At 41.1% G+C, this 22,054-nt stretch overlaps 1 protein-coding gene across 2 annotated transcripts in view; it reads left to right on the forward strand.

The window, feature by feature from the left end:
• AGO3 (Argonaute 3) overlaps positions 1-22,054 on the forward strand; it is a 37,765-nt gene that overhangs the window by 11,870 nt on the left and 3,841 nt on the right. The window contains exons 5-16 of one of the 2 annotated variants that reach the window (XR_012967168.1): positions 2,543-2,741; positions 3,487-3,686; positions 9,922-10,035; positions 10,751-10,913; positions 11,231-11,335; positions 11,559-11,724; positions 13,036-13,214; positions 14,230-14,340; positions 15,498-15,581; positions 20,333-20,557; positions 20,914-21,104; positions 21,797-21,985. Coding sequence is in view for 1 of the 2 variants with exons in the window: in XM_076198573.1 (XP_076054688.1) it covers positions 2,543-2,741; positions 3,487-3,686; positions 9,922-10,035; positions 10,751-10,913; positions 11,231-11,335; positions 11,559-11,724; positions 13,036-13,214; positions 14,230-14,340; positions 15,498-15,581; positions 20,333-20,557; positions 20,914-21,096; positions 21,797-21,985 (1,918 nt within the window). In the remaining variant the exon portion in view is untranslated. The remainder of the gene's footprint in view (positions 1-2,542; positions 2,742-3,486; positions 3,687-9,921; positions 10,036-10,750; positions 10,914-11,230; positions 11,336-11,558; positions 11,725-13,035; positions 13,215-14,229; positions 14,341-15,497; positions 15,582-20,332; positions 20,558-20,913; positions 21,105-21,796; positions 21,986-22,054) is intronic. The other variant, XM_076198573.1, reaches the window with a different exon arrangement.

A 22,054-nucleotide genomic window follows, 5' to 3' on the forward strand; every position in this document is an offset into this window, starting at 1 on the left:
TTGTTGGGGTTAGGCAGGGGGAGCAAAAGGTGATATCAGGAGAGGAGGGAGTGTAGAGGGCTTGGTATGGGATATGTGTATGATTATGCGTGTTGTTCATGATAGTCAATGAGTCGAATTGAGTCTGTATATCAAGCCCTCTGTCTGTGTCAGGGTTGTCGACATACCAGGCAGACGACTTGGCGTTGAAGTCACCACCCATGATCAGGTTGGGGATTGAGGTTAGTTGGCTAAGTTGAGGTCTGAAGGTGTTTGGAACTGTGGGGGATGATTGGGGGGGAATGTACATATTAACTATTGTGAGTGTTGAATTGTTGCCTGTGTGGATTCGAATGGATTGGGTTTCTGTTAAAACTACACCCAAAGACCTTTATTACGCACAGATACTCTCTTCTCTTCCTCCACAACCACCAAATACCAGCCTCCGGAAACATATTCATAATCATATCACTCACCGCTCCATTAACACACTGAAAGACAACACACTGCTACATGCCAGACCCCCTGATATCCACCCTTCTGAATCCTCTCTCCCACGAAAGGACAGAGTCCACTTGGCCAGACTGCGATGCGGTCACCACCCAGCACTTCTAAGCTACCAGAAGAGGCTGGACGACCGTGTTGTGAACAGCTGCCCAGGATGTAACACTTCACCCCATACCATACAACACATAATGGAAGACTGCATTATACACAATCATGCACGCAAACAACACAACATACACTCTATAAAGGATTTGTGGGAAAACCCAGTTTCGGCTGTGGCCTTCCTTGGGGAGACGGGACTGCTCGGACAGACAGTCTAGGGAACGACAACAACAACAACAACAAAGCTACCAGAAGAGGCTGGATGACCGCATTTTGAACAGCTGCCCAGGATGTAACACTTCACCCCATACCATACACCACATAATGGAAGACTGCATTATACACAATCATGCACGCAAACAACACAACATACACTCTATAAAGGATTTGTGTGAAAACCCAGTTTTGGCTGTAGCATTCCTTGGGGAGACGGGACTGCTCAGACAGACAGTCTAGGGAACGACAACAACAACAACAACTAATTGGTTTCATCTTGTTTTGTTTTATTTTATTTATAAGGAGCCCTGGCTGTTCAACTTGTACATGGATGGGGGTAGTGCGAGAGGTAAATGCAAGGGTGGTGGGTCAGGGATTGAAGATGGTTAAAGAAAATGGAGAAAAGTGGGAGGTGAGCCAGCTGCTGTTTGTGGACGACACTGCGCTTGTGGCAGGATCGGAGGAGGGATTGAGGAAGTTGGTGACAGAGTTTGGGAGAGTGTGTGATAGAAAGCTGAAGATAAATGTGGGTAAAAGTAAGGTGATGAGATGATCAAGGGGTTAAAGTGGCAGCAGACTGGAAGTGAGCATTAAGGGAGAGCAACTGGAGGAAGTGGATAGTTTTAGATACTTGGGTGCAAATGTGGCAGGAAAAGGTGGAGTGGAGGTGGAGGTAGAATATAGATTGAGAGGAGCGAGTAAATGCCTTGGTGGATTAAAAAGTGTAATGAGGAATAGACATTTGGGAATGGATGCTAAGAGGAGACTGTATGAAGGAGTGATTGTGCCAGCAGCACTGTATGGGGCAGAAACATAGAACATAAGAGAGGAAGAGAGAAGGAATTTGAATGTGTTTGAGATGAGGTGTCTGAGAAGTATGACAGGGGTTACTAGGCTGGATAGAGTGAGAAATGAGGAGGTGAGTAGGAGAACAGGGGTGGAAAGGGAGTTGGGAGATGGGGTTGATGAAAGAGTATTAGGATGGTTTGGACACATGGAAAGAATGAGTGAAGAAAGAATAGTAAAAGATGCATGGAAGGCAGATGTGGAGAGAGTGAACATGAGGGGATGTCGTAGGATGAGGTGGATGGATGGGGTGAAGGGGGCTTTGGGGAAGAGGGGAATGTCTGTTGAGGAAGGACAGGAGAGGACAGAAGACAGGGGTGAATGGAGAATGGTTGTATATGGATGATGTTGTGATGCATGAGGTGGAATGGGCAGGGGAATGGAGGGTGAGGTAGTATGTGTGAGCAATTTTTGATGCAGCCCGAAGGGATTTCTCCCCGTCTTCTCCATTTATGCATTGGGGGACGGAGAGCGGGGGGGGGTTGCTGAATGTATGAAGCGGCCTTGCTGCAGATGTGCTGTGTCTTGCGACACTGCTGCTGACCCAGGGCAGTGGACAAGGTGCAGGGATGACCCGTCATCCAGGAGGTGCTAAGATAAGAGGGATGGTGGAGGGGTGTGGAGTGTATTCAGGGATGGAATGGGTGGGAATGATTTTATGCCTTTTCCTTTTTTGGCTACCTCCCTTGTAAGGGGGAAAAAGCCTTGGTATATGTATGTATGTATGTACAAGGAGCTAAGATGACAGACAAGGTTGGTGGAATGGGTGGGAGTAGGTGCATGCATTTTGACTTGGCTACCTCCCTTATTAGGGGAGAAAGCCCCTGCTATATAGATAGATTATTTATTTATATTTTAATTTATTTATTCTTATTCTATCTTTTTTTCACAGGTTTCAAGCATGTAGCAACTGGATTCAGCTCAGTCGTGTGTCGAACAAGGCCATGTATGAGTATGAAGTGAAATTTGACCCTCAAATTGATGCCAAGAATGTCCGTTTTCGTCTTCTCAACAGCCAGGCTGAGGCCCTTGGCTCTGTGAAAAGCTTTGATGGTGTGAAGTTGTGGTTACCAATAAGATTACAAAGAGAGGTAAGTTGGTGTAAAAGCTAGATATTCAAGAGATATTTGTCATGGTTTATAGTGAGCTCCATGATATGAGGAGACTACCTTTATTTTAGCCAGGATGGTAAAAGAAAAAAAAAGAGGTAGACAGAGAAGGAGAGAGAGACGCTGGAGATACTTAAGGACTCTTTAATCTCATGACACTTCACATATTTATATCAGGCTAAAACTAGGGAATTAATTATTCATGTGAGGAATTGAAGACCAAAAGGCTGTGCTGTTTAGTAAAGGGTTGATGAAAACAATATTTATGAGGAAGATTGAAGCATGTTTAAACCTCTGGGTGGGAATGCCTCCATAACTTAGCAGAATCATTTCCTGATACATATGTACCAATGGCTTTTTCCCCCTTACAAGGGAGGTAGCCAAAGTCAAAGACATAAATCCACTCCCACCTATTTTATCCCCACATACTCCACCCCCATTCAGCACCCCTCCCTCCCTCTTTTCTTGGGTCCTCCTGGATGACAGATCATCCCTGCATTTTGCCCACTGCCCTGGGTCATAAGCAATGTAGCAAGATGCAGCACATCCTGATAAATTTTTTTTTTATATATATATATATATATATATATATATATATATATATACACACACACACCAAGTGTCCTCTCCCCTTGATAAAAGGGATTAAGTCAAAACACACACACATCATACACAGTTAAAACCAAGTTGTAGATTAAATGTTGGATTGCTATATTCTTCTTGCCAGATTACTGTGCTGAATGCAGAACATCCCCTCACACATGAGGCAGTGCTCATCAAGGTTATTTACAAGAAATGCACAGAGATGGACCAGTGTTTACATCTATATAATGTCTTGTTTTCTCGTATCATGAGGATCCTCAAAATGGCACGGGTTGGGAGAAACTATTACAGCCCTGGAGGATCTATAATGGTTCCACAGCACAAGTGAGTCTCCAGCTCTGTCATTTATATGTATATATATATGTATATATATATATAATGTCTGTATATTAGTTACTGGTGAATGTACATACATACATATACCAAGTCTTTTTCCCCCTTACAAGGGAGGTAGCCTAAGAGGAAAAGGCATAAAATCATTACCACCCACGTACATTCACCAGTGCCCAAGAAAAAGCAAAGGCATTGGTGAATGTATGTACTATAAAATCCATGACTTGAGCCCCTGCAGGAGGAAAATACAGAAATGGGGAATCCCAGCCCCCTCACTTTGCCTCCTTGTTTGGGGTTTTTTTTTTTTTTTTTTTTTTTTTTTTTTTTTTTTGCAATCACGATTTTATGGACTTAGTGATATACATGCCAATTACATGACATTCTCTTGAGGATTTGGGACAACTCTCCATTAAAATAAATATGCTGATAATTTCTGCAATCCCACCATTCTACTACCCTCCTTAAACCTCACCAATACAATGCAGACACCAGTCCAAATTTTCACCCCCAGAGAAATCTGTGGGAGGACCTGAGGACCATTATCAGCCACTGTGAGGCTGCAGGTTTTCCACTCATTGATGAGGCTATTTTATTATTATTATCATTAGTAGGCTGGAAGTGAGCATTAAGGGTGAGAAACTGGATGAAGTTGATAGTTTCAGATACTTGGGTGCGAATGTGACAGGAAAGGGAGGAGTGGGGGTGGAGGTAGAATGTAGATTGAGAGAAGCAAGTAAATGCCTTGGTGGATTAAAAAGTGTAATGAGAAATAGACATCTGGGAATGGATGCTAAGAGGAGGTTATATGAAGGAGTGATTGTACCAACAGCAATGTATGGGGCAGAAACATGGAACATGAGAGAGGAAGAGAGAAGGAGTTTGAATGTGTTTGAGATGAAATGTCTGTGAAGTATGATAGGGGTTACTAGGCTAGATAGAGTGAGAAATGAGGAGGTGAGGAGGAGAACAGGGGTGGAAAGGGAGTTGGGAGATAGGGTTGATGAAAGAGTATTAGGATGGTTTGGACACATGGAAAGAATGAGTGAAGAAAGATTAGCAAAAGAAGTGTGGAAGGATTGAATATGAGGGGGCATCCTAGGATGAGATGGATGGATGGGGTGAAAGGGGCTTTACAAAAGAGAATAATGTCTGTAGAGGAAGGATGGGAGAGGACAGAAGATAGGGGTGAATGGAGAAGGGTTGTGTATATATGAGGCTGTGATGCATGAGGGGGAGTGGGTGGTGGATGGGGGGTGAGGAAGTATGTATGAGCAAAAATTTGATGCAGCCTGAAGGGATTTCTCCCTGTCTTCTCCTTTCCTGCATGGGGGGACGGAGAGGTGGGGTCGCTGAATTTATGAAGTGGCCTTGCTGTGGATGTGCTGTGTCTTGCGACACTGCTTCTGACCCAGGGCAGTGGACAGGATGCAGGGATGACCTGTCATCCAGGAGGTGCCAAGATAGGAGGGAGGGAGGAGGGTGGAGGGGAGTGGAATATATGGGAAATGAAATGGGTGGGAGTGATTTCTATGCCTTTTTTCTTTTTGGCTACCCCCCGTGTAAGGGGGAAAAAGCCTTTGGTAAATGTATGTATTATCATTATTATTAGGAGGCTTTGGGGAAGAGGGGAATGTCTGTTGAGGAAGGATGGGAGAGGACAGAAGACACTTGAATGGAGAATGGTTGTATATGGATGATGTTGTGATGCATGAGGTGGAATGGGTGGGGGGATGGGGGGTGAGGTAGTATGTGTGAGCAAAATTTGACGCAGCCCGAAGGGATTTCTCCCTGTCTTCTCCTTTTATGCATGGGGGGACGGACAAGGGGGGTCGCTGATTTAATGAAGCGGCCTTGCTGTGGATGTGCTGTGACTTGTGACACTGCTTCTGACCCAGGGCAGTGGACAAGGTGCAGGGATGACCCATCATCCAGGAGGTGCTAAGATGGGAGGGAGGGTGGAGGGGAGTGGAGTGTATTTAGGGATGGAATGGGTTGGAATGATTTTATGCCTTTTTCTTTGTAGATTGAGAGAAGCGAGTAAATGCCTTGGTGGATTAAAAAGTGTAATGAGGAATAGACATTTGGGAATGGATGCTAAGAGGAGACTATATGAAGGAGTGATTGTGCCAGCAGCACTGTATGGGGCAGAAACATGGAACATAAGAGAGGAAAAGAGAAGGAGTTTGAATGTGTTTGAGATGAGGTGTCTGAGAATTATGATGGGGGTTACTAGGCTGGATAGTGTGAGAAATGAGGAGGTGAGGAGGAGAACGGGTGGAAAAGGGGTTGGGAGATAGGGTTGATGAAAGAGTATTAGGATGGTATGGACACATGGAAAGAATGAGTGAAGAAAGACTAGTAAAAGGTATGGAAGGCAGATGTGGGGGGAGTGAATGTGAAGGGACATCCTAAGATGAGGTGGATGGATGGGGAAAGGGGGCCTTGGGGAAGAGGGGAATGTCTGTTGAGGAAGGACGGGAGAGGACAGAAGACGGGTGAATGGTGAATGGTTGTATATGGATGATGTTGTGATGCATGAGGTGGAATGGGCGGGGGGATGGGGGGTGAGGTAGTATGTGTGAGCAAAATTTGATGCAGCCTGAACAGATTTCTCCCCGTCTTCTCCTTTAATGCATGGGGGTTGGAGAGGGGGGTCACCGATTTAATGAAGCGGCCTTGCTGTGGATGTGCTGTGTCTTGCGACACTGCTTCTGACCCAGGGCAGTGGACAAGGTGCAGGGATGACCCGTCATCCAGGAGGTGCTAAGATGAGAGGGATGGTGGAGGGGTGTGGAGTGTATTCAGGGATGGAATGGGTGGGAATGATTTTATGCCTTTTCCTTTTTGGCTACCTCCCTTGTAAGGGGGAAAAAGCCTTGGTATATATATATGTATGTCTTTTTGGCTACCTCCATTGTAAGGGGGAAGAAGCCTTGATATATGTATTATTATTATTATTATTAATAATATTATTATTATAATTATTATTATTATTAATTATTATTATTATCATTATTATTTTTATTATTATTATTATTTTTATTATTTTTATTATTATTATTTTTATTATCGGAGGAGGGATTGAGGAAGTTGGTGACAGAGTTTGGGAGAGTGTGTGATAGAAGAAAGCTGAAGATAAATGTGGGTAAAAGTAAGGTGATGAGATGTACAAGGGGTGAAAGTGGCAGTAGTCTGGAAGTGAGCATTAAGGGAGAGCGACTGGAGGAAGTGGATAGTTTTAGATATTTGGGTGCAAATGTGGCAGGAAAAGGTGGAGTGAAGATGGAGGTAGAATGTAGATTGAGAGAAGCAAGTAAATGCCTTGGTGGATTAAAAAGTGTAATGAGGAATAGACATTTGGGAATGGATGCTAAGAGGAGACTATATGAAGGAGTGATTGTGCCAACAGCACTGTATGGGGCAGAAACATGGAACATAAGAGAGGAAAAGAGAAGGAGTTTGAATGTGTTTGAGATGAGGTATCTGAGACGTATGATAGGGGTTACTAGGCTGGATAGAGAAATGAGTAGTTGATGAGGAGAACCGGGGTGGATTGGGAGTTGGGAGATGGGGTTGATGAAAGAGTATTATGATGGTTTGGACACATGGAAGGATGAGTGAAGAAAGACTAGTAAAAGAGGTATGGAAGGCAGATGTGGAGGGAGTGAACATGAAGGTTCGTCGTAGGACGAGGTGGATGGATGGGGTGAAGGGGGCTTTGGGGAAGAGGGGAATGTCTGTTGAGGAAGGACAGGAGAGGACAGAAGACAGGGGTGAATGGAGAATGGTTGTATATGGATGATGATGTGATGCATGAGGTGGAATGGGCAGGGGGATGGGGGGTGAGGTAGTATGTGTGAGCAAAATTTGATGCAGCCCGAAGGGATTTCTCCCCGTCTTCTCCTTTCATGCGCGGGGGGATGGAGAGGGGGGGTTGCCGATTTAGTGAAGCGGCCTTGCTGTGGATGTGCTGTGTCTTGCGACACTGCTGATCCAGGGCAGTGGACAAGGTGCAGGGATGATGCATCATCCAGGAGGTGCTAAGATGAGAGGGATGGTGGAGGGGTGTGGAGTGTATTCAGGGATGGAATGGGTGGGAATGATTTTATGCCTTTTCCTTATTGGCTACCTCCCTTGTAAGGGGAAAAAAGCATATATATATATATATGTATGTCTTTTTGGCTACCTCCATTGTAAGGGGGAAGAAGCCTTGATATATGTATTATTATTATTATTATTAATAATATTATTATTATAATTATTATTATTATTAATTATTATTATTATCATTATTATTTTTATTATTATTATTTTTATTATTTTTATTATTATTATTTTTATTATAATTATTATTATTTATTTTATTATTATTATCATTATTATTTTTATTATTATTATTTTTATTATTTTTATTATTATTATTTTTATTATCGGAGGAGGGATTGAGGAAGTTGGTGACAGAGTTTGGGAGAGTGTGTGATAGAAGAAAGCTGAAGATAAATGTGGGTAAAAGTAAGGTGATGAGATGTACAAGGGGTGAAAGTGGCTGTAGTCTGGAAGTGAGCATTAAGGGAGAGCGATTGGAGGAAGTGGATAGTTTTAGATACTTGGGCAGATGTGGAGGGAGTGAACATGAGGGGACGTCCTAGGATGAGGTGGATGGATGGGGTGAAGGGGGCTTTGGGGAAGAGGGGAATGTCTGTTGAGGAAGGAAGGGAGAGGACGGAAGACAGAGGTGAGTGGAGAATGGTTGTATATGGATGATGTTGTGAATGCATGAGGAGGAATAGGCGGGGGGGTGGGGGGTGGGGTAGTATGTGTGAGTAAATTTTGACGCAGCCCGAAGGGATTTCTCCCCGTCCTCTCCTTATATGCAAAGGGGGACGGAGAGGGGGGGTCGCCGATTAAATGAAGCGGCCTTGCTGTGGATGTACTGTGTCTTGCGACACTGCTTCTGACCCAGGGCGGTGGGCAGGGTTCAGGGATGACCCGTCATCCAGGAGGTGCTCAGATGAGAGGAAGGGTGGGAGGGTGTGGAGAGTGTATGTAGGGATGAAATGGGTGGGAGTGTTTTTATGCCTTTCCCTTTTTGGCTACCTCCCTTGTAAGGGGGAAAAAGCCTTGGTATATGTATGTATGTATGTATGGGTGCAAATGTGGCAGGAAAAGGTGGAGTAAAGGTGGAGGTAGAATGTAGATTGAGAGAAGCAAGTAAATGCCTTGGTGGATTTTTAAAAAGTGTAATAAGGAATAGACATTTGGGAATGGATGCTAAGAGGAGATTGTATGAAGGAGTGATTGTACCAAGAGCACTGTACTGGGCAGAAACATGGAACATAAGAGAGGAAAAGATGAGGAGTTTGAATGTGTTTGAGATGAGATGTCTGAGAAGTATGATAGGAGTTACTAGGCTGGATAGAGTGAGAAACGAGGAGGTGAGGAGTACAGGGGTGGAAAGGGAGTTGGGAGATAGGGTTGATGAAAGAGTATTAGGATGGTTTGGACACATGGAAAGAATGAGTGAAGAGAGATTAGTGAAAGGTGTGGAAGGCAGAAGTGGAAGGAGTGAACATGAAGGGATGTCCTAGGATGAGGTGGATGGATGGGGTGAAGGGGGCTTTGGGGAAGAGGGGAATGTCTGTTGAGGAAGGACGGGAGAGGACAGAAGACAGGGGTGAATGGAGAATGGTTGTATATGGATGATGTTGTGATGCATGAGGTGGGGGGTGAGGTAGTATGTGTGAGCAAAATTTGACACAGCCTGAAGGGATTTCTCCCCGTCTTCTCCTTTATGCATGGGGGAACGGAGAGGGGAGGGTCACTGATTTAATGAAGCGGCCTTGCTGTGGATGTGCTGTGTCTTGTGACACTGCTTCTGACCCTGGGCAGTGGACAAGGTGCAGGGATGAGCCATCATCCAGGAGGTGCTAAGATGAGAGGGAAGGTGGAGGGGTGTGGAGTGTATTCAGGTATGGAATGGGTGGAAATGATTTTATGCCTTTTCCGTATTGGCTACCTCCCTTGTAAGGGGGAAAAAGCCTTGGTATATATATATTTATGTATGTATTTTTATTATTATTATTATTATTACTATTATTATTATTATTTGGAAAAAAAATTGTATCGGGTTTGAAATAACAGTATTCTGAGGCTCATGGGCACTTACCATTATCATTGTTGTTATATTGTGTGGTTTTCATGGTAATTAGTTTATCAATATTTGCAGACTGGAAATATGGCCTGGATATGTGACAGCAGCCCAGAACATGGAAGGTGGAGTCATGCTCTGTGTAGATGTATCACACAGAGTTTTACGTACTCAGACTGTTTATGAGGTCCTGTGAGTTGTGTATTTGTCATAGTTTATGGAAATTGTCATTAATATTATTATATTTATTTTTTCCCATTCTTTTATTATTTGAAAAATATGAATATCTGTGATTCCTGGTTTTCAAGTCAGGTTATTTTGTACATACTTTAGTATGTATACATGTCAGGTTGTTTTGTAGTTTGGCAAAAGGAAAACAACACAAAAGCCCCCAAATTTTCTTTTCCTGATTTAGCATGTTTTATATTAAATATTTTTTTTACAAATCTTAGAAAGATAGCAGATTAAGGATTCATCTCAGTGTGTGAATGTATATACTGAAAGCCCATTCCCATGTATAAAGGTGAAGGGCAAAGCAACTAGGCACAACACTTCCACAACAGGGCCCAACAGCTGGGACTGGTTTACCCCCACCATTTCATCATATAGTGACCCCCTTTAATTTATGGTGCAGATGAGAAGAATAACCCTTTGGGTTAAATTATCCTTTCATTTATTCACAATCCCTCTCTGTGCACTCTTTATCTTTTGTACTCTCTCTTCCTTGCTCAACAGGCATCCCTTGTGCATTCAAGGCTCCCTTCACTCCATTCATCCTCCATTTTTTGTTTCTATTCACTTTTTTGCTTGTCTTTCCTTGTTCATTCTTTCCACATGCACTAAACCACCTCAGCACTGTTTAATCTTCTCTCTTGAACAGCTTTATACAGTCATTTTTATTCTTCAGGAAAGATTTATGTTCAGCTCACCGTGCTGGCTTCAAGGAGGCTGCATTAAATGCACTAATTGGATCATGTGTATTGACTCGCTATAACAACAAGTCTTATCGCATTGATGATATCCTCTTTGACCAGAATGCCCTCTCCACTTTCACAACACCTAAAGGGGAGGTATATATCTTCAGCAGTGTTGAATAATGCATATGTGTCATCTCAATTGTGATGATGATTTTTTTTTTCTCCCAGTAATACATCAGTTTTATATATTTACATCATATTTGTTTGTTGAAATAAAGTGAAGGAATTTCATCACAGTCTGTGTAGCAAAATTTTCTTCCCCTTCACAAGGAAGGTAGAAAGGCATGCCCACACTCATATGTTTACCTTATAAGAAAAATATCTTAGTGAAGGGAGTATACAGTATTGGAAGATGTTCTTTTCGGAGATGATTGAAAAAATTATAAGTTTGTTGTATTTTTCCTTTACAGATAAGTTATTTGCAGTACTACAAAGAGTCTTACAATATCACAATTCAAGATCCACATCAACCATTACTACTTAATAAAATCAAGAAAGTGGAAATACAGGATATAGTTAGTATTTGTTTTTGATTTTGCATTTTGGTCACATTCTATTTTTATATTCAATTTTTTTTATTGACACGTTTGTGAAAGTGTTGATGTGATTGTAAAAGGCAATAACTTGTGTAGGGTAGCTAATTGATGTGGACTGGGATCCTCTGGGGGCCACATACCTCCTACAGGAAAGAGTCGGGGTAGTTGATTGATTCATACAATCATTTGTCTTCACTGTCAGAGTACACCCAAGTTCCTGTGCCTTGTCCCAGAGTTGTGCTATATGACAGGACTCACTGATGAGATGCGCTCAGATTTCCGTGTGATGAAGGACCTGGCACAACATACCCAGATGACACCTAGTGCACGTCAGGCCTCCCTGCGTTCCTTTGTCAAGAATGTCAATGGTGTGTTTAAGAGTCATATTGTATTTATTTTGTAAATTTTTCTCGTCTGCTTCATAATTTATTTTGAGTGGATGAGAAGGTTAGGAGGGCTGCCATGCTTTGAAGCAGTGGGAATAAACCAGCTCCTGTTGTTGGACCCTGCTTTGGAATAGCTGTGCCATACTGCATTGCTTTTGACTGAAGCATTGTGACAGGGGCCAAGGCAGCTCTTCATCCCTTGGGTGTTGAGATGAGAAAAGGAGTTGAATAGGTTTTGTTTTATTGGTAAGAATTGCTAAAAATGTAGATTTTGTGGCAATGTAGCATGGCCAGATTTTGTGGATGGGAGTGGGGTATGTGGGGATGGAATGGGTGTGAGTGGTTTTTATGCCTTTGTTTTTTGGCTATATCCCTTATAAGGGGGAAAAAGCCTTTGGTATATATGTAACTTATGAATTACCATTAATTTCTTTGTCAAAGGAACCGTGATGATTCCCATTTGTTTTCGTTCTGTGAGCTGAATGTCAGAGAGAATCACCTTCCTGTTCTCATCTTCAAAACCTATCAACAACCTCATTTTTATTTGAAGGTGCAGGCAATCTTCAAGCTGGGGCTAAGATCTGTTGGACAACTCTTACATCTCTCCATTGTTGTTTTTGTTGTTGTTAGCTGATAGCTGGTGGCCTCTCCTCCATCTGTATGCTACAAACATGCAAACACCCCCCATTATTACAACTCAGACAACAGTCCAATGATTTTTTCCCAGAGACATGTATAGAAGGGCTTGGGGAACATCAGTAGCTGCTGTGGGGCAATAGATCAGTAAAACTGTTCAGTAAAACTATAGGCCAGTAAAACTCATCAACAAAATTTTATTATATTTCTTAGCATATATTTAAGATGTGTGAGAGACAGATTTATACAAACAGATGCAATGATTGTTGCATTGATTATCATATAGTGAAGTAAGTTGGAGAAGACTTGGCAATATCCTGCATTCGACTTATTCATGGACCAAAAAGTCTCCTGTCGGCATGGTCTTCCTTTGTAAACCTTTGTGATAGTGAACTGGCATTATTGCTGGAAAGTAATGAGATGCAAGCTACTTGTGGTTGAAACAGGAAGGGGTGGAAAGTACACATGATCAGAATGAAAGAGGTGAGGATTTTCCTCTCACATGCCTCATTATTTTGCTTTGTGGATTAAGGCTGATTAGGTGAGAGATATTTAAGTTATGTCTAGATCATGTAAACTTTCTTGTCAACTTGAAAGCATTAGATTTTGGTTTCAAATGAAGAAAACTATTCACTCATTGAGATTGTTCTGTTTCAGGAAATGAAGAAGCCTGTAAGGTTCTCAGTGACTGGGGTTTGATATTGGAAGACACTTCCTTAGAATTAGAAGGAAGACTACTTCCACCTGAGAATATTCTGTTTGGCAGCCGGGAAATCCACGGTGGTCAGGGTGCAGACTGGTCAAGAGAAGCTGGAAAGGAGAGAGTCATCAAACCGGTCAGTGTTTTTCATGCTGTGGATATGCTGTGTCTTGCGACACTGCTTCTGACCCAGGGCAGTGGACAGGATGCAGGGATGACCCGTCATCCAGGAGGTGCCAAGATAGGAGGGAGGGAGGAGGGTGGAGGGGAGTGGAATATATGGGAAATGAAATGGGTGGGAGTGATTTCAATGCCTTTTTCTTTTTTGCTACCCCCTGTGTAAGGGGGAAAAAGCCTTTGGTATATGTATGTATGTATTTATGTAAGTGAATTTAAGGGAGGCAGAAAGGAATAGCATAAATGTGTTTGAGATGAAGTGTTTAAGAAGTATGGTAGGGGTTATGAGGAGTGTTAGTGAGAAATTAGGAGATGAGGGAGAGATCGAGGGTGGAAAAAATGCTGGTGAGTAGGGTTGATCAAAGAATGCTGAAATGGGTCTGAGCACATGGAAAGAGTGAGTAAAGAAAGACTAGCAAAAAGAGTGAAAGGCAGAGATGGATGAAGTGAACTTGATGGGAAGATTGAAAATGGGATGTGTGGATGGGGTTCAGGGGACTCCTTGGGTACAAGGGTAATATCTGTTGAGCAGGAAAGGGAGAAGACAAGAAACAGGTGTGAGTGGAGAATGATTATGAATGAATGAGAAGTTGATGTGGCCCCAAGGGATTTCTATTTGTGCGATTTGAATTCTTGAATGGAGGAAGAAAGGGAGGGGTTCCCATGTAATGAAGCAATGGGGGTAAACCAGCTCCAGCTATTGGGCCCTGCTGAGGAGGTGCTGTGTCATGCAGCATTGCTCCAGACCTTAGCAGTGAGTGGGAGACTGGGAGTTTCATTCATTTTCAGTCTAGGATTAACCCCTTACATAATCTTGTAGTTCTAACCAGAATAATAGTAATGTCATTGACTCCCTAAGAGCTTACCTTGGGTGTCCCTGAAGTCTACTTAAGGGAGAATCCAATTATGCAATAATAATGTTTGCTTCTGTGGGGTGATTATTTGATTGGTGTCCATTTTTATGGATCTTGCAGGTGGATCTTGAGGCTCGACGCTGGCTGGTCATGTTTTCCCAACGAGACGAACAACGGTCATACAAGTTCGTGGATATGATGTATCAAGTCACCCGCTCTATGGGTATGCAGGTGTGAAATCACAGTGACTATTATTTTTTTGTTGCAGTAAATTTTATTTATTTATTTCTTTTTCTGCCTTGACTTTTCAATGTTAAAAAATAATTCTTTTCTTTTCTTATCTTTCCTTTCCTTTCCAGTTGCCATAATTCATTAACAGTAATGTATGATGCTCTTAGATATATGTTGTATATATAGGGAAATGTAATTAATGATGAAGTAAGTGGACAAAACTCGTTACTTGATGGTACTTTTGATATACAGTCTTATTCCTGTATTTCATATGCTCCATGGTTTTCTCTTTGCAAATGTCTCTTTCAATATGGAATTAATAGTATCATCTTACTTCAGCCGATGGGTTTTAAAATCCATCAACATTCTTACCTCTATCTGGAGGTGCAGCCCAATGGGCTGACACTCTTTGGACTGGACCCAAGATATCTCTCTCTCTTTCTGTCTGTTTGACTATATTGGTTTCACCTTGTCACACATGGAGAATTGACAATCAGAGACTGCTCCCCTCATACATACATACATATACTAAGAGCTTTTCCCCCTTACAAGGGAGGTAGCTAAAATCAAAAGGCATAATTCCACTCCCACCCATTTTATCCCCACCCACTTCACTCCCATTCACCATCCTTCTCTCCCTCCCTCTTTTCTTGGCTCCTCCTGGATGACGGGAGGTACAATCAGAGGAGGGATTGAGGAAGTTAGTGACGGAGTTTGGGAAGGTGTGTGAAAGAAGGAATTTGAAGATAAATGTGGGTAAAAGTAAGGTGATGAGATGTACAAGTGAAGAGGAAGGTAGCAAATTGGAAGTGAGTATTAAAGGAGACTGGAGGAAGTGGATAGCTTTAGATACTTGGGTGTGAATGTAGTGGGAAAGGGAGGAGTGGTAGATTGAGAGAACCAAGTAAATGTCTTGGGGGATTAAAAAGTGTAATGAGAAATAAACATTTGGGAATGGATGCTAAGAGGAGGTTGTATGAAGGAGTGATTGTGCCAACAACACTATATAGGTGTATTTAGGAATGAAATGGGTGGGAGTGTTTTTATGCCTTTCCCTTTTTGGCTACCTCCCTTGAAAGGGGGAAAAAGCCTTGGTATATGTATGTATGTATGTACATATTTTTTCATGATCACTATTTTATTATTATTATATACAGGTTGGAGAGCCGAACATGATACGATTAGCAGATGACAGAATAGAAACCTATGTATCGGCTCTTAAGCAGCATTACCACAGAAATGTAAGTGACACCTCGTATTGATTTGGCAGCATAGTATAGAAATACAATGTTGTACTAGAAGAGGGTTGGGAAGTGTTTTTTCCCATTTGGGTGAAAAGTTTACTGTGAGACCTATGTTGATAGTATCGTATATTTCATCCTTGTTGAAGCATTCTTAAGTTCTCATAATAGTTTATAACCTCATCACTCTCCTGTGGTAGAACTTTTGGCTATATGGAAAGAATGCCTGAAGACTAACTAGCAAATAATGTAGATGGCAGAAATAGATGGAGTAAACTTGATGGGAAGACAACCAAGAATAAGGTGGATGGACAGGATGAAAAGGCCATTTAGATGCAAGAGGAATGTCTGTTGAGTAGGGAAGGGAGAAGATAAAAGAGAGTTGTCAGATGCACCCCCTTCCCCTTCACACATGTGTGTACACATACACACACGCTCATCGAAGCAACACCGCTCGTCGTCGCTGTCGTCGCGCGACCAAGAAGAAGAGGATTTACGACGAAAAAGGAAAACCTGGTTTGTACTGTAGGGGTGGGGAGTGAACGTGAGTGCCCGAAATGGTATCTATGCAGTGCTAGTTAATTGTGTTAACTCGAAATTAGCAAAAATGAATGAAAACGACTCGAAAGCCAGTTGCGAATCAGAGCCATCTGGCGGCAATCCACTTAACCGCGATGTAAACACTCAACAAAACACGTGTTATGACAATGATTTCTTAGGGTTTGGTAAGTACGAAAGAAAGAACTTAAGTAGATTATTAGAGATAGAGAGAGAGATGAGCAAAAATAGGACTCGGTGGGAAAATGAAATCATGGACTTAAGAAAAGAGGTCATTGGTTTAATTGATTGTTTATCTAAGACTAACCATGAAATTTCTGACCTGAAAAAAGCTAACTTGGATCTTACAAACGAAATTAAAGAAATGAAAGGAGACATAAATGAACTGAAGAATGATAATGAAAAGAAGAAAACTAATGATAATAATAGCGAAAATCTAAAGCAGGAAGTGAACAACAAATTACAAGAATTGACACAAAAGATCGAAGAAAACTTAGGTGGGGACAGTATCCAGGAAATTAAGAAGTGGAAAGAAAATATTGAAAATAAAGAAATTGCTTTCAAAGAAATAGTCAAGCAGCAAATGCAAGATAATGCAAAAGACACAATCATTCAAGTGATTAACGAAAAAGCAAATTGGGTCAGGGACACAGTAGATAGGAAGAAATGTATTGTGGTTTATGGGCTTAAAGAAAAACAAGGATTGGCGAGGTACATGAGAGAAAAAGAAGAAAAAGAGACAGCAGTAGAAATCCTTAATGAAATTCAGGGGGGAGATAGTGATTCAGGCACAGACTTAGAAGAGACTTACAGAATTGGTCGCTATACTAAGGATAGGAATCGACCTCTAAAGATAAAACTAAGGTCACAAGTGGTAGTAGAAGACATATTTGAAAAAGTAGGTAACTTGGCAAAGAGTGAAAAATACAATAAGATATGGATAAAAAGAGAAATGAGTACTGAGGAATTAGAAAAAGAAAGGGCGCTAAGAGAAGAAGCAAAGGAAAAAAACTTGAAAAGATCGGAGACAGAATGCAAAGAATTCCAGTGGAGAGTAATAGACTTGAGATTAAGACAATGGCGCTTCAAAACGAACAAAACAAGGGAAGAAGAAACCAGGGAGAAGGAAGAAAATTAAAAGTGGCCTATACCAACATTGACGGACTAATTTCGGGACTGAACGAACTCAATGATTATCTGTTAGAAGCAAAACCAGACATAATGGGAATTGTAGAGACCAAACTAAGAGGTGAAATACCATCCACTGTTATCGGACAAGGTTTATACAACTACTGGATAAAAAACAGGGACAAGAAACAGGGAGGGGGAATCATGTTCTTGGCCAAGAAAGACCTAAAGGTGACAAAAATTGCAGAGGGCAAAGGTAATGCTGAATTGATCATGATAAAAGTCGAAGGCAAGAATATGAAAAGTAGAAAGTTTGTGGTGACTTATGTGCCTCCAAAAACAAGCGCTTGGAAAGAAATTGAACATACAAAAATGCTAGATGACACAAGAAAATCACTCAATGAGATACTAATGGGTAAGGGTAATCTGGTAGTTATGGGGGACTTCAATTGCAAAGAAATTTGTTGGGACAGCATGACAGTGCAAGGAGGAGATGACTCGTGGGGCAATGTACTGCTAGATATGACCATGGAGTACACAATGACCCAATGGGTCCGTGAAAACACAAGGTACAGAAATAATGAAGAGCCATCGAAACTAGATCTAATATTTACAACAGAGCCTGAAATAGTGCATAAAGTCCAGTATGAGACACCAATTGGAAAGAGTGACCATGTACTCATCGAAACTATACTAAAGGAAGAAATAGACATAGAGAGGAACGAAAAGCATAGGAAAGGAAGACTGAGGTACAACAAAACAGACTTTACAAAGCTAAAGACATTCTTCCGGAATGCAAACTGGGAAATATTTTACAGGGAAGAAACAGCAGTGGAAGAGAAATGGAATATATTGATGGAAAACTACAATGAAGGGGTAAACAGGCATGTACCAAGACAAAAGCGAGAGAGAGAGTACATTAAATGTTGGTTCAACAAAAGATGCAGTGAGGCAAAAGACAGAAGGGACAAAGCTTGGAAAAAGTGGAGAAAAGACAAAAAACAAAGCAAATGGCAAATTTATGTTAACTATAGAAATGAGTATGTTAATGTGAGAAGAGAGGAGAAAAGGAACCATGAGAAGGATATTATAGACAAATGCAAAGAGCAACCCAAACTATTCTATCGGTATGTGAATGGTAAACTTAAAAACAAACAGGAATTGGTGAAACTATGCCAAGGAAACATAGAATACACAGAAGATTTAGAGATGGCCGAAGTCATGAACAATCACTTTAATTCTGTTTTCACCAGAGAGAAAATACCGAATTGTGACATAGACAAAAACAAGAAATCTCCCCTCATGAATGAGTTTACAGCATCACTAAAGGAAATATCAGAACATTTATCAAGGCTGGATGTCAGAAAATCACATGGCCCGGACGGTATTGCAAATTGGATTCTAAAGGAGTGCAAAGAAGAACTAACAGACAAAATACACATCTTAATAAACAGCTCACTCAAAGAAGGAAAGATACCCGAGGACTGGAAAAACGCTAACATTGTACCAATACACAAAGGAGGAAACAAAGAAGAACCCACCAACTATAGGCCAGTATCACTAACAAGCACCATTGCCAAAATTTGTGAGAAAATAATCAAGAATAGATGGGTAAAACATCTGGAAGACAATGACATATTAAACCCAAGACAATTCGGATTCAGACAAGGAAGATCATGCTCCACAAACTTAATATGCTTTTACTCAAGACTAATAGACATAGTGCAAGAAAGAAATGGATGGGCTGATTGTGCATTCCTAGACTTGCAAAAAGCCTTTGACAAAGTACCACACAGAAAACTACTAAAAAAACTGGAACACATAGGAGGAATACAGGGAAACCTACTAAAATGGATAGAGGACTTTCTGACTGGTAGAAAGATGAGAGTAGTGCTCAGAGAAAAATATTCAGACTGGAAAGAGGTGATCAGTGGAGTACCGCAAGGATCTGTGCTGGCACCAATAATGTTTGCTATCTATATGAATGACATGGATGAGGACGTGAACTGCTACATGAGTTTCTTTGCCGATGACGCCAAACTGCTAAGGAAAATAGAAACTGATGAGGACTGTGAAGCACTGCAAGAAGACCTAAATAGGGTATGGAACTGGAGTCAGAAATGGGAAGTGGACTTTAATACTAAGAAGTGTAGCATAATGGAGTTTGGAAAAAGCAAAAACAGAATATCAGGAAAATATACAATTGGAACCAAAGAAGTAAAGAAAGTAGGATCCGAAAAAGATTTGGGAGTAATTATCACGAACGACTTGTCCTATGATATACAGATTAACAAAATTGTCGGGGAGACTTACAACTTGCTAAGATCAATAAAAGTGGCGTTTACATACTTGGACGAAGACATGATGAAAAAAATATTGGTTACATTGATAAGGCCTAGATTAGAGTATGCAGCGACATTGTGGTCCCCCAGTACTAAAAAGAATATAAAGAAAATAGAAAGAATCCAAAGAGCAGCTACAAAAATGGCACCTGCACTTGCAAACCTATCATACGAAGAGAGATTGGCTAAACTGGAGTTACCGACACTGGAGCAAAGAAGAGAGAGAGGTGACCTATTGACCATCTACAGAATCATGAAAGGCACAGAGGTACTCGATAGTGAGAACTTACTTAACTGGGACAAAAGAAACACAAGAGGACATGGAAAGAAAATAAAAAAACATAGCTATAGAAGAGAACTGAAGAAAAACATTTTTCCTCATAGAGTTTTGGACACTTGGAACAAACTGGACAATGAAATAGTATGCGCAAAAACCATTCATGAGTTTAAAAACAAACTAGACACTGCAAGATACAAAGGCGGGACAACACGAGCATAGCTCCCCTTCCCGCAAAATACAACTAGGTAAATACAACTAGGTAAATACACATGCACCTCCCTCTGCCTTTCTCTTCCTCTCCCCCTCCCACTCCATCTCCCCTTCCACTCCCATTCCCACTCTGTCTCCCCCTTTCCTTCCCTTTCTCCCTCCCCTCCCTCCTCCCTCTGCATTTAGTATTGATGTGCATATTTTTTTTATTTATATAATTTTTTTTCTAACAGTTACAGATGGCTGTGATTATCTTTCCAACCCAACGGGAGGACCGTTACTCTGCTGTTAAGAAACTTGCATGTGCAGAACTAAGCTTGCCCACTCAGTGCATCAATTCCAGAACTATAGGGCAGGAGAACAGACTGAGGTCGGTTGTTCAAAAAATTGCACTGCAGATAAATTGCAAGCTTGGAGGCGAGTTGTGGGCTCTAAAGATTCCACTGTCAGGGCTCATGGTATGTTTGAAAATGTTCTTATATATCTATTGTTATCATATATAATTTTATTGTGTGAAGTTAACCGTACAAAGCCCTCTGTGAGGGGCACCATCCAAGCCTTCTTATAGGGAGGAGTTTGTGACGTTAAACCATATCAAAATATCATTGTGTGAAATGGTGAGTCATGTTCTGGGCTCTGCATATTGCCAGAATAATATCATCATATATTCATCATGGAAAAAATCTATAAGATATATATCATTGAAAGGCTTAAAGATTTCCATAAGATTAGATTTTATTTATTGCTCTGCATTCCAAAATTTTTCATTTACTTGTAATTCATTTCATTTGTTAAATGTATGATTGTTCACCAGGTATGTGGTATTGATGTTTACCATGACCCTGTACGAAGAGGTGCTTCAGTTGTGGGTTTTGTGTCTTCCATGAATCCAACACTGACACAGTGGTTCTCCAACACAAGCTTTCAAAATCCAGGAGAAGAAATTGTCAATGGACTCAAAATATCTATGCTGGAATCCTTAAGACATTATCATAGGGTCTGTCTGTGTGTATATTTGTCATTGTTTCCCATGTACTCCAGAAAATTTTTTGCTTATAACTTAATCAATATGAAGTGTTGCCTTAAGGTGAATAATAACATTTGGTGTTAGCCAGAACAAAATATGAAAAGAACATCATTGCCTTAACTACCTAACTAATAAGGGAGAATAGCCTTTAGTATATAGATAATCATTGTAATGAAGAGATAAATTTAGACAGTCTTAGCCATCACTGTGGTCTTGTTTTAAGCTGAATACAATTGCCTGGTGTTAGACAGAACAAAATCTGAAGAGTAAGTCAATGTAGTGAAGGAGTTGAACTAATAGGCTAATGATTATAAACTTTTGATACTATACCTTAGTAGGAGTATCATGACAATATGATTACTGATACCTGGATGTGGATTGATATACTGCTAACCCCTTCACTACAATAATGTTCTTTACAGGTTTTGTTCTGAAAATGTGAGTTTATTCAGCTAAAGGTGTAGACTTAGGACACATGAATCTCAGATCACAGGAGCCATATTTTGCCCCAAGTCTGCCCCTTGGTGGAATCAAACCATGTGGTATCCAGACAAAAAATCTAGAGGATGGTGCTGGGGCATCATGATAGTGAAGGGGGTTAAGAGCTTTTTCAGGTTTATTGTCAACCTTCTATGTTGGCTTCATTTTCTTCCCATTATGTTATTGGCAGATTCACCATGCCCTTCCCCGTTGTATTGTTATCTACCGAGATGGTGTTAGTGATGGTCAGTTGCACTTGACAGAAGAACATGAAGTTCCACAGTTGGCAACCATATTCCAAGACTTTGATGCCTATGAGCCAAAAATGTCCTTCGTTGTTGTTCAGAAAAGGATCAATACAAAAATATTTGCTTCCTTGGTGAGTGACAACTTGTACATACATACATATACCAAAGGCTTTTTCCTCCTTACACGGGGGGGTAGCCAA

The sequence above is a fragment of the Oratosquilla oratoria genome, chromosome 15, assembly GCF_046742065.1.
Source record: "Oratosquilla oratoria isolate Oo_2021 chromosome 15, ASM4674206v1, whole genome shotgun sequence".
Classification (NCBI taxonomy): Eukaryota; Metazoa; Arthropoda; class Malacostraca; order Stomatopoda; family Squillidae; genus Oratosquilla; species Oratosquilla oratoria.